At 36.3% G+C, this 13,857-nt stretch overlaps 1 protein-coding gene across 3 annotated transcripts in view; it reads right to left on the reverse strand.

Moving 5' to 3' along the window:
• Positions 1–13,857, reverse strand: part of TDRD7 (tudor domain containing 7) — an 89,625-nt gene that overhangs the window by 50,254 nt on the left and 25,514 nt on the right. For all 3 annotated transcript variants that reach the window (XM_067743884.1, XM_067743885.1, XM_067743883.1), the window contains exon 4: positions 12,319–12,532. In XM_067743884.1, the coding sequence (XP_067599985.1) occupies positions 12,319–12,532 (214 nt within the window). The remainder of the gene's footprint in view (positions 1–12,318; positions 12,533–13,857) is intronic.

A 13,857-nucleotide genomic window follows, 5' to 3' on the forward strand; every position in this document is an offset into this window, starting at 1 on the left:
TGTCAACACAGCAAAAGAAAGATGTTCAAAGGAAAACCGCAGGGACATGTGAAAACAAACTTAATAAGATAATAGAGGTCCAACCAGTTTTATAACAGTAAGTATAAAAGACTTATTATTTTGTTTCTTAAAAGAAATACTTAGACTGTCCCCCCACAAAAAAAACTCCCAACTCAAACATATGCCACTTATTAGAGACACATTATTATCCCACAAATATTTATTTAAGGACCTACTATTACATGCCAGGCATTGTGTCAGAGGGTAATGATCAATGATTAAACAAGAGGAAGGTACCATTATTCTCATGGACTACACGTATAGTTGAGAAAAGTGACTGTAGCAAGCAGCTAGCAGATGGCCCCCAGTGATTCTCCCCTCTGGTATCCACAACCTTGTGTAATCCCCTCCCTTTGAGTAACTTGCTTCTAATCAATAGGATACTTCAAGGTTGAGGGGATTATACATAATTAGATTACAGAAGATTCTAATTTCCACTTTGCTAGCATAATCTGTCTCTTGCTGGTTTCGATGAGGCAAATAGCCATGTTAGGAAGGGCCATATGGCAAGAAATTGAAGGTGGTCTTTGGCCAATAGCCAGACGGAACTAAGGGACAACTCAAAAGGGATTGATTGTACTAACAACCACACGAGTGAGCCTGGAAGGGGATTCCTGCTCAGCTGACCCAGCCATGGCCGATACCTTGATTGCAACCTCATGAGAAACTTTGAAGCAGAGGATCTAGCTGAGTGGTTCTGAGATTCCTAACTCACAGAAGCTACAGGATAATAAGTATGTGCTGTAAACTGCTAAATTCGTGATAACCTGTTACACAACAGATAATTAATGAACTGACAGAATCTGTATGTAAGAACAAAGTCTACTAAGTGCTATAATAGGGGCAGTAGGTGTTAACAAAAGCACATGACAAAAGCAACCAACTAAATTAGGAGGCAGAGAGAGGAGCAAGTAAAAAGTAAAGGTTATTAACACTTATTATAAAGTTATAATAATCTGAGTAGTTTGGCACTGCTAAAGAATAGACAGGTAATCAGTGATTCCAAATGGAAAGCCCAGAAACTGAGTCATATATTTATAACAATTTAGTATTGATAGAGATAGTGTTTCAAACCAGCAGGGAAAGAAAGGATTATGTCATAATTGATATTAGGACATCTGGCTAACAGGATTCCTACTCTCATGCTAAACAACAAAATTAATTCTGGATGAATTAAAGGTTTAAATGCAAAACCTGAAACCATAAAAATTCTAAAAGAAAACAGAAGACATACTACATAATATGGGGGTAGAAATGCTTTTCTAAGCATAACACCCGTAGGCAGAAGCCATAAAGGTAGAGATTAATAGATGTAAATAGAAAATTTTAAAGTTTTTGTATACCAAAAATACCATAATTAAACAAACTTGCCAACATTGGTAAAATTGCCAACATATTACAGGACAAAAGGCTCAACATCCTTAATTTATAAATCATTTTTACCAATTAGAAAGAAAAAGCAACAAAAGACAAAAACCTGTAATTTACAAAAGATCTATAAATGGGCTAATAAACATATGAAAAAATGTAACTTCCTTAAGAATCAAAATCAAAGAAATAGAAATTAAAACATATGTACATTTTTTCACCTTTTAGAGCAGCAAATAAAACACTGATGCCCAATGTTGGCAAGTGCACAAGCAAACTATCACTCCCATATGCTTCTAGAAGAATCTAACTGGTATAATCTGTTTAGAGCACAAATTAGTAAAGCCTTAGTGTGTATACCCTCTTACCCAGAGAGTCTATTTCTACCAATTTATTCTAAGGAACTAGTTGTGAATATATGCAAGGATCATTCTACAAATATGTTCATTGTAGTATTGCTTACAATAGTGAAAATCATTTATATTCAACAATGAGTGACTGGACAATGGACTAGCCTGACACTAAAAATGATAACAGAGATGTGTACTTAATGATATGGAAAATGTTCACAATATATTGCCTTTCAAAACAGGTTATAAAATAGTAATATACATCATGACCCAATACGTATTTTTTAAAACTTATATAAATAAATAATGTAGAAAGTTAATTTTTAATGGTTACATTTATGTCTGGATTAGAGGTGACTTTTTTCTTCCTTTTACTTTCTTCTACTTTGCAAATTGTCTATACCATACACATTAGTACTTTTGTAATCAGAAGAAAGCAATAAATGTATTTTAGAAAATGCTTCCTGTAAATATTTAGTACATGACTTTTAAACCTACAAGATCTCAGAAACCTACATTCATTTACTTTAACTTAATACTTGAAAGATGCCTTTTCAATCATGGTTCCCATTGGCTAATGCCAGACAGTCCTTTATTCATACCCAAAGTCCATGATCTTACTCACTACAATATATATACAGCAATTTCTTCTCTCATTCTAGGCCTAATGGAACCCTGGTCTTCAGTGCCATACTCATTTATGTTTTATGCATAAATACATTAAAAAACCAAATTTTAATAATCTCATCATTTTAACAAAATACAACGGTCATGAATTGTATTTTTTTAGAAATAAACATTTCCCAGAGAAACCATAAATCAATCGTACATCCTCACTTTTGGCCCCTCTTTCTATTTTACTGTAGACACATGGTAAACTTAGATTGATACCTAAAATATTAGAGAATATCAGTTATTATTTTTCTAGAACCTTCCAGTTTGTTAACCAGCAGGCATGAGTTCTTAACCAGAGTTTTTGAGAATGGGCTTCTGGGGCCCATGTATTCCCTGCATTAGTATACAAAGATGCATGTATATGTGCACAAATTAATTTTTCTGGGAAGATAATTTATAGCTTTCATTAGTGACTCTAAAGATTTGGTGACTCTAAAAAGTTTAAGCTCATAATAACTTATACTACTTAATATTACTGCTTAATATTTCATAAGTTTAGAAATAAAATCTTTTGCTATTGCTCTATTTTGGTAAGAGCAACTTCTTTGGTTTTATAATTAGAAAGGCAGCCCATAACCTCTGCCACCAGATGGTATTTAGATTTCTCTTTAAATGTATCTTTCAATTTGTATTATGCTCTTTAAAAAAAGATTTGATGAAGATGTTTTACAACATCTTTAATAGTGTATAATTAAAATAGTCTGAAATATAATCCATACAAAGTCAGACAGATGAAGACAAATAGGTATGTAGTTCTAGAAATCATTGTACAATAATGTACAAGACATTCAACTATATGGAATTCAAAATTCTTATGGAGAAAGGCAAAAGACAAAAGCATATACTATATTAATTCTCAAAACAAAAACCATATAAAAAGATTTTGCTATCAATTTTTAACCTTTTATTGTGAAATAGTTATAAATTCATGGGAATTTGCAAAAAATGTACATAGAAGTCCCATGTACCCTTCACCCAGTTTCCCCCAAGGGTAACATCTTGCATAGTACAATATCAAAACCAGGCAACTGACATTGGTATAATCCAGAACTTATTCAAATTCCACCAGTTTTAAACATACACATGTGTGTGTATAGTTCTGTGCAATTTTACTACACATATAGGTCCATGTAACCACCACTACAATCAATATCCAGAACTATCCCATCACTACAAGGGTCCCTCTTTCTACCGCTTTATTGCCACACCCTTCACCCTTCCCCAACCCGACACTTGGCAACTACTTCTCTGTTCTCTGTCTCTATAATTTTGTCATTTCAAGAATGTTATATAAATAGAATCACATAGTATGTAACTTTTTGAGATTAGCTTCTTTCACTCAGCATAATTCCCTTGAGATCCACTGACGTTGTTGCATGTGTCAATAGTTCATTCCTTTTTACTGCTGAGAGGTATTCTGTAGTGTGGATGTATTCAGTTTGCTGAACCTTTCAACTACTGAAGGATATCTGCGTTTTTGCCAGTTTTGGCCTATTATGAATAAAGTTACTATGGACACTTGTGTACAGGTTTTTGTGTGAATCTAAGTTTTCATTTCTCTGGGATAAATGTGGAATTCCTGGGTCATATAGTGGTATCATGTTTTATTTTTTTAAAAGGAAACTCCCCAACTATTTTCTATTGTGGTTGTACAATTTTATATTCCCAACAGCAATGTATGAGTGATCCATTTTCTCTGTATCCTTGCCAGATTCAGTATTATCACTATTTTTTTAAATTGAAGTATATTTAACTTACAATATTATATTAGTTTCAGGTGTACAGCATGGTGATTCGGTATTTTTGCAGATTATACTCCATTATAAGTTATTATAAGATAATGGCTAATAAGATAATTTCCTGTGCTATACAGTAAATCCTTGTTGCTTATCTATTTTACACATAATAGTTTGTTAATCCCATGCCCCTAATTTGTCCCTCCCCCTCCTCTCTCCCCTTGGGTAACCACAAGTTTGTTTTCTATATCTTTGACTTTGAGCCTGTTTCTCTTTTGCTGATATATTCACGTGTAGTATGTTTTAGATCCCACATATAAATGTGATATTATATAGTACCTGTCTTTGACTTATTTCACTAAGCATAATATTCTCTAGGTCCATCCACATTGCTGTAAATAGCAGAATTTCATTCTTTTTATGGCTGAGTAATACTTCATTGTATATATATACCATATCATCTTTATCCATTCATCTGTTGATGGGCACTTGGGTTGCTTCTGTGTCTTGGCTATTGTAAATAGTGCTGCTATGAACACTGGGGTGCATGTATCTTTTCAAATTAGTGTTTTTGTTTTTTTTCTGGACATATGCCCAGGAGAGGAGTTGCTGGGTCATATGGTAATTCTATTTTTAGTTTTTTAAGGAATCTCCATACTGTTTTCTATAATGGCTACACCAATTTACATTCCCATCAACAGTGTACAAGGGTTCCCTTTTCTCCACGTCCTCTCCAACACTGGTTATGTGCTGACTTTTTGACCATAGCCACTTTGACAGGTGTGAGATGGTACATCATTGTAGCTTTGATTTGCATTTCCCTCATGCTTAGTGATGTTGAGCTTTTCATGTGCCTGGGGTCAACTGCATATCCTCTTTGGAAAAAAGTCTATTCAGGTCTTCTGTTCACTTTTTTGATTGGGGTGTTTGTTTTTTTGATATTGAACTGTATGAGCTGTTTATATACTTTGGATATTAACTGCTTGTTGGTCACATCATTTGCAAATATTTTCTCCCATTGTGTAGGTTGTCTTTTCATTTCGTTGCTGTGCAAAAGCTTTTAAGTTTAATTAGGTCCCATTTTAAAATTTTTGCTTTTATTTCTTTTGCCTTAGGAGACAAATCCAAACAAATATTGCTACAATTTATGTCAAAGAGTATTCTGCCTATGTTCTTCTAGGACTTTTAAGGTTTTAGTTCTTACATTTAGTTCTTTAAACCATTTTTAGTTTACTTTTGTATATAGTGTGAGAGAATGTTTTAGTATCTTATTTTACATGTAGCTGTCCAGTTTTCCCAGCACTAACTTGTTAGAGAGACCATCTTTTCTCCATTGTATATTCTTGTCTCCTTTGTCATAGATTGACCACAGGTGCATGGGTTTATTTCTGGGCTCTCTATTCTGTTCCATTGATCTATGTGTCTGTTTTTGTGCCTGTACCATGCTGTTTCTATTACTGTAGCTTTGTAGTATTGTCTGAAGTCTGGGAGGGTTATACTCCAGGTTTGTTCTTTTTTCTCAAGGTTGTTTCAGCAATTCGGGGTCTTTTGTTGTTCTATATGAATTTTAGGATTATTCTAGTTCTGTGAAAAATGTCCTGGCTATTTTGATAGGGACTGTATGAAATCTGTAGATTGCTCTGGGTAGTATGGCCAGTTTAACAGTATTAATTCTTCCAATCCAAGAGCATGGGATATCTTTCCTTCTTTGTACCATCTTCAATTTCCTTCATCAATGTTTTATAGTTTTCAGAGTATAGGTTTTTCACCTCCTTAGCAAAGTTTATTCCTAGGTATTTTATTCTTTTTTATATCATTTTAAATGTGACTGCTTTCTTACTCTCTCTTTGATATTTCATTATTAGTATATAGAAACACAACAGATTTCTGTATATTAATTTCATATCCTGCAACCTTACTAAATTCATTTATTAGCTCTAATAGTTTTGGGGTGGAGATTTTAGGGATTTCTATTTAAAGTATCATGTTATCGGCAAGTAATGACAGTTTTACCTCTTTCCTTCCAATTTGGATACCTTTTATTTCTTTTTCTTCTCTGACTGCTGGTGGCTAGGACTTCCAATATTATGTTAAATAGAAGTGGCATGAGTGGGCATCCTTGTCTTGTTCTTGAATTTAGTGGGAAGGTTTTCACCACTGAGTATGATTTTGGCTGTGGGTTTGTCATAAATGGCCTTTATTATGTTGAGATATATTCCCTCTATACCCACTTTGATGAGAATTTTTATCATGAATGGATATGGAATTTTGTCAAATGCTTTTTCTGTGTCTCTTGAGATGATCATGTGATTCTGATCCTTCCTTTTGTTAATGTGGTATATCACACTGATTGATTTACAAATGTTGAACCATCCCTGTGACCCTGGAATAAATCCAAACTTGATCATGGTGTATGACCCATTTTATATATTGTCAGATTTGGTTTGATAATATTTTGTTGAGGATTTTTGCATCTATATTCATCAAAGATATTGGCCTGTAATTTTCTATCTCTATAGTATCTCTGTCTGGTTTTGGTATCAAGATAATGGTAGCCCCATGGAATGAATGTGGGAGTGTTCCCTCTTCAGTTTTTTGGAACAGTCTGAGAAGGATAGGTATTAGTTCTTCTTATATGTTTGGTAGAATCCCCCTGTGAAGCCATCCAGCCCTGAACTTTGTTTGCTTAGAGTTTTTCTATTACAAATTCAATTTCACTTCTAGTGGCCAGTCTGTTTAAATTGTCTGTATGTTCTTATTTCAGTCTTGGCAGGCTGTATGTTTTTAGAAATTTGTCCATTTCATTGGCATATAACTGTTCATAGTATTCTCTTATAATTTATTTTTAATATCTCTGTGGTATCAGTTGTTACTTCTCCTCTTTCACTTATTTGAGTCCTCTTTTTTTCTTTTCTTTTTTTTTTTTTTTTTTTTTTTGCGGTATGCAGGCCTCTCACTGCCATGGCCTCTCCCGCTGCGGAGCACAGGCTCTGGACACTCAGGCCCAGCGGCCATGGCTCACAGGCCTAGCCACTCCGCGGCATGTGGGATCCTCCTGGACCGGGGCACAAACCCGCGTCCCCTGCATCAGCAGGCAGACTCTCAACCACTGTGCCACCAGGGAAGCCCTCTCTTTTCTTCTTGGTAAGCCTGGCTAAAGGTTTATCAATTTTTTAATCTTTTTTAAAAAAACAGCTCTTGGTCTCACTGATCATTTCTATTGTTTTTATGATCTCTTACTTATTTCTTCTTTGATCTTTATCATTTCATTTTTTCTGCTGACTTTGGGCTTTGTTCTTTTTCTAATTCTTTTAGGTGGTAGGTTAGGTTTGAGATTTTTTCTTGTTTCTTGAAGAAGGACTGTGTTGCTATAAACTTCCCTCTCAGAGCTGCATTTGATGCATCCCAACTTTGGAAAGTTCTATTTCCATTTTCATTTGTCTTTTGAGGTATTCTCTGATTTCCTCTTTTTTTTAAACTTTTTAAATTTATTTATTTTATTTGTTTATTTTTGGCTGCATTGGGTCTTCATTGCTGTGTGCAGGCTTTCTCTGGCTGCGGCGAGCAGGGGCTACTCTTCATTGTGGGATGCGGGTTTCTCATTGAGGTGTCTTCTCTTGTTGTGGAGCACAGGCTATAGGTGTGTGGGCTTCAGCTGTTGTGGCACGTGGGCTCAGCAGTTGTGGGTTGTGGGCTCTAGAGCACAGGCTCAGTAGTTGTGACGCACAGGCTTAACTGCTCCACAGCATGTGGGATCTTACCAGACCAGGGCTCGAACCCATGCCCCCTGAATTGGCAGGCAGATTCTTAACCACTGTGCCACCAGGGAAGCCCTCTGATTTCCTCTTTGATTTCATCATTGACCAAGGTTTTTTAGCAGCATGTTCTTTAGTCTCCACATGTTTCTTCTTTTCCCATTTTTCTTTCCATAGTTGATTTCTAGTTTCATACCATTGTGGTCAGAAAAAAAATGCTTGATATAATTTCTTCCTCTTAAATTTGTTGAGGCTTGTTTTGTGGCCTAGTATGTGATCTGTCCTGGAGAATGTTCCATGTGCACTTGAAAAGAATGTGTATTCTGCTGTTTTTGGATTTAATGTCCTATAGATAGCTATTAAGTCCAATTGGTCTGTTGTGTTGTTTAAGACCACTGTTACCTATTGATTTTCTGTCTGGATGATCTGTCCATTGATGCCAGTGGGTGTTAAGGTCCCCTACTATTATTGTATCATTATTTTTTATTTTAGCCATTCTGATAGGTGTGTTGTGGTGATACGTCAATGCAGTTTTTTAAAAAAATATTTATTGGGCTTCCCTGGTGGCGCAGTGGTTGGGAGTCCGCCTGCCGATGAAGGGGACACGGTGTTCGAGCCCTGGTCCGGGAAGATCCCACATGCCGCGGAGCGGCTGGGCCCATGAGCCATGGCCACTGAGCCTGCGCGTCCGGAGCCTGTTGCTCCGCAACGGGAGAGGCCGCGATAGTGAGAGGCCCGCGCACCGCGATGAAGAGTGGCCCCCGCATGCCGCAACTAGAGAAAGCCCTTGCACAGAAACGAAGACCCAACACAGCCACAAATAAATAAGTAAAAAATAAAAATAAAGGAATTCCCTTAAAAAAAAAAATTAAAAAAAAAAAATTTATTTATTTATTTGGCTGTACCGGGTCTTAGCTGTGGCACACAGGATCTTTGTTGCTGTCTGTGGGAACTTCGTTGCAGCATGTGGGATCTAGTTCCCTGACCAGGGATTGAACCCGGGCCCCCTGCACTGGGAGCACGGAGTCGTAGCCAATGGACCACCAGGGAAGTCCCTGTCAATGTAGGGTTTTTTTTTTTTTTTTTTCTGTCAATGTAGTTTTAATTTACATTTCCCTAATAGCTAATGAAGTTGAACATATTTTCATGTGTTTTTACATTTAAAGTAATTATTGTTTTGTTAGGGCTTATGTCTGCACTTTATTATTTGTTTTCTATTTGTTCCCTGTTTCTCATTCTTCTATTTATCTTTTCTTGCACTCTTGTGGGTTAAACATTTTTGAAAATTCCATTCTGATTTACTTATAATGTTTTTTTAGTATATCACTTTGTATAGTTTTCTTATTGGTTGCTTATGCATTTCAATACACATATAACATCACATTCTACTCATCTCAATGTTTTGCCACTTCAAGTGTAAAAACCTTACTTTCATCTAGGTCTCCTTGCCCTCCCTACTTTACAAATACAATTGCTTTAAGTTTTTCTCTACATATGCTAGCACCTCATCAGATGGTGTTATAATTTTTACTTCAAACTAATATGATTCAAGAAACTCATGAGAAGAAGGATAATCCATTTATTTACACTTGTTTTTACCCATTTTGCTCTTTCCTTTCTGAAGTTCCAAGCCATTTTATATTACATCTTTTCTGTTGAGAGAACTTCCTTTAGTCACTCTTTAAGAGTAAGTCAGCTAATGACAAATTCTCTTAGTTTTCTTTCATCTGAGAATGTTTTTATTTCCCTTTCAGTCCTGAATTATACTTTTGCTGGATACAGGATTTGTGGTTGATAGGTTTTTTCCTTTCAGCACTAAAAATGTGCCATTTCCTTCCTTCATGATTCCTCCATGACTGTGAATGAGAAATCCACTGTCATTAAAACTGGTATTCCCCTATGGGTGATGTGTCATTTCTCTCTGGCTGTTTACAAGATTTTTTCTTTGTCTTTAGTTTTCAGAAGTTTCATTATGATGTGCCTTGGTGTGGGATTCTTTGGATTCATCCTGTCTGGGATTTCCTAAGCTTCTTGAACCTGTAGGTTTATGTCCTTAGGCAAATTTGAGAAGTTTTCAGCCATTATGCCTTCAAATACTCCTTCAGTCCCATTCTTTGTTTTGAGGCTCTGATAATACAAATATTAGATCTTTTCTTATTTTCTCCACAGGTCCCTAAGGCTCTGCTAGATGTTTTTTCCCCCCGTAGGCCCCTCAGGTTCAGCTAGTTATTTTGTTTTGTTTAAGTCTATTTACTCTGTTGTCCAGATTGGGGAATTTCTATTGTTCTATCTTCAGGTTCACTAATTCTGTGCTCTATCATATTCATTCTGTTATTGAGCTCATACACTGCTTTTTTATTTTGGTTGTTTCATTTGGTTCTTTTTTGTATGTTCTCTTTCTTTGGTGAATTTTCTATTTTTTCATTTTTTCCAAAAGTATTTGCAATTGCAAAATGAAGCGTTTTTACAACAGCTGCTTTAAAATTGTTGTCAGATAATTCCAACATCTGATTCATCATAATGTTCGTGTCTGTTGGTTATCTTTTCTCAATCAAGTTGTCATTTTCCTGCCTCTTAGTATAAAGATTGACTTTTTTAATTGTAACCTGGACATTTGGACATATGTTAAGACGAATGTCCTATTTTATTTTATTTTATTTTATTTTACATCTTTATTGGAGTATAATTGCTTCACAGTGGTGTGTCAGTTTCTGCCCTACAACAAAGTGAATCAGTTACGAATGTCCTATTTTAGCAGGCAGTTACTCCGTTTAGGTTTATCATATACCTCCTGGCCCACTTCTGTAGGCTGTGGTTCCAATAATAATTTAGTTTTCAGGGCCCTCATGGGCTATTCTGATCTGGTACAGCAGAATACACTTCCCTGGGCCCCTGCTGCTGGGGAGGAGGGCTGGGAGCACACTAGGCAGCAGGTCAGAGAGCACCACCTTGGGCCTACTCTGTGGGCTGCTTGGTGCTGGCAAGGCCCCCACTCAATCACTGCTAGTGCTACCTGCAGGGATGGAAGGCACTTACCTGGGCCATGCAGTGGCACTAGGTGAGGAGGAGACACCAGGCTATGGGGTGGAGAATGCTCCTCTGGGACCACAATCCAGGATGCCTGGTTTTGCTGTCATTTTATAGATTCAATTCAAAATCTTGAAATTTAGGCCCACAACCAGAGAAGACAATGGTACCTCAGTCACATACTGGACATAACTAGTGCTTTGGGTCAAGATCCAAATTTTAATTATGTATTTTCTAGACCATATCAAAAATTATAATAACTAACCATAAACACCATTAAATATATACCATTATGAAAAATATTTAAGGGTTACTTTATAAAAAATACCAAAATATAAAAAACTAGTACCCTTTTACCTAACTTAACAAAATTAATTATTTCTAAATAGTCTAGTGTAGGGGGAGTGCTTGGGGAGAAGGGGACTATCTTTTATACAAAATGGAAGTTTTGAACACTGATTTAAATGAACATGATACAACAAAATTTGTTTTGCAGAGGTACAAACAGGATGGAAGAATGTGATACTGATTCATCAGGAGATGGCAAGCTTTTTCTGTGAAGGGTCTAACAGTACATATTTTAGGCTTTGCTGGCCATACTGTCTCTGCACAACTCTGTAGTTGTGTAAAAGCAACCACAGACAATATATAAATAAAGGAATGTGGCTGTGTTCCAATAAAACTTTATTTACAAAAACAGGCAATGGTCCATAAGTTGTAGTTTGCTCACCTGAGTTACCTCATAAAACCATAAAATTTACAGCCAGAAAGGAACTTTGAGATCACCCAGTTAACATTTTCATTAGTCAAATGAAGATACCACAGCCCCAAAAGATGAAATTATTTCACTTATTTCACCTGGCTAGTGAATGGCAGCATTCAAACTAAAACTTTAAAGTTGTGTTATTACTTCCAGTCCAGTATTCTGATGCATGGATGTATAATGCTACTGTATAATTAAGGGTATAATTATTGGAACACAGCAGAGTGTACAAATCAATCAGATTTTATTTAAAACTTACAAAATTAATTGTAAGAAAGGTTTTCAGAAAAAGTAAGTTATGCTGAAATAGCATTTTAGATCAATTTGTGAGAGCTTTTAAAATAATTTTTACAAAGAGAGATTACCAATAACGCACAACAAATACAAAATGGAGATATTCAGAGAATGACATTTAGGCAGCCAGGAAAGTGGACTAACTAGTAATGATGCATTTCTTTACTAACATGTGAACTTGTATTACACAAAACAGAAAGTACTTCCTTCTTACCCTGAACACACATGTTTAATATTTATTATCCTAGGTTCACCAAACTTCTCCTTTTAGTCAGACAAAGCACAAATACCTGTTGTTGGTAGACATGGTCACATGCCTCTGCACTGGAACATCTTTGAATACTTCATTTCCAATAGTTGTATGTAATGTGTAAGGTGGCATTTCAGCAACAGATTTAACTCCAAGAGAGTTTCCTTTGTCTCTTAACAGTGTTGGATTAGGTTTTTTGCTGATAGAAAAATCTGAAGAAAATCCTGGTTGTCTGAGGGTTGCTTTTGGTTTTCCTACAAAGTCAGGCATACATAACGGAATCAATTAGCTTCCCAAAACCATGGTTTCATTATGTCACTCCCCTGTCCAGATGTTTTCTGTCGGTCTCTATTCTCAGAACAGTTTGTAAGAATATGAGGAGGTGTCACACCAGTCAGAATGACCATCATCAAAAATCTACAAACAATAAATGCTGGAGAGAATGTGGAGAAAAGGGAACCCTCTTGCACTGTTGGTGGGAATGTAAATTGATACAGCCACTATGGAGAACAGTATGGAGGTTCCTTAAAAAACTAAAAATAGAACTACCATACGACCCAGAAATCCGACCACTGGGAATATACCCTGAGAAAACCATAATTCAAAAAGAGTCATGTACTACAATGTTCATTGCAGCTCTATTTACAGTAGCCAGGACATGGAAGCAACCTAAGTGTCCATTAACAGATGAATGGATAAAGAAGATGTGGCACATATATACAATGGAATATTACTCATTCATAAAAAGAAACAAAATTGAGTTATTTGCAGTGAGGTGGATGGACCTAGAGTCTATCATACAGAGTGAAGTAAGTCAGAAAGAGAAAAACAAATACAGTATGCTAACACATATATATGGAATCTAAAAAAAAATGGTCATGAAGAACCTAGGGGCAGGACGGGAATAAAGACACAGACATAGAGAATGGATTTGAGGACACGGGGAGGGGGAAGGGTAAGCTGGGACGAAGTGAGAGAGTGGCATGGACATATATACACTATCAAATGTAAAACAGATAGCTAGGGGAAGTAGCCGCATAGCACAGGGAGATTAGCTCGGTGCTTTGTGACCACCTAGAGGGGTGGGGTAGGGAGGATGGGAGGGAGATGCAAGAGGGAGGAGATAAGGGGATATATGTATATGTATAGCTGATTCACTTTGTTATACAGCAGAAACTAACACACCATTGTAAAGCAATTATACTCCAATAAACATGTTAAAAAAATAAATAAATTTTTTTTAAAAATAAAGAATATGAGGAGATGGTCACTAGAGGGTCGGTCAGCAGGGGATGAGTAGATTGGTGTGTATTTAGCAGATGAGGTTCTTCAAAACGTGGCTTCATCTGCTAGGCTAGCCCATTACTTTCCCTCTACTCACCAAGTAACGTGGTGGCAGTCACCTCACATTCTTACAAATGCAGCACACTCAGCCATGATCTCAGTCCTCCCATCTCTTCTCCATCAATTTAAATTCTTCCAACTGTTAGAGGTCTGGGTTCAAGTCTCCCCTTTGCCATGAAGCCCTCCACTGCCATTCTCACAATGATTGCTCCTTTGTCTAAAATGCTCCTTGTGG

This window comes from Pseudorca crassidens, chromosome 7, assembly GCF_039906515.1.
Source record: "Pseudorca crassidens isolate mPseCra1 chromosome 7, mPseCra1.hap1, whole genome shotgun sequence".
NCBI lineage: Eukaryota > Metazoa > Chordata > Mammalia > Artiodactyla > Delphinidae > Pseudorca > Pseudorca crassidens.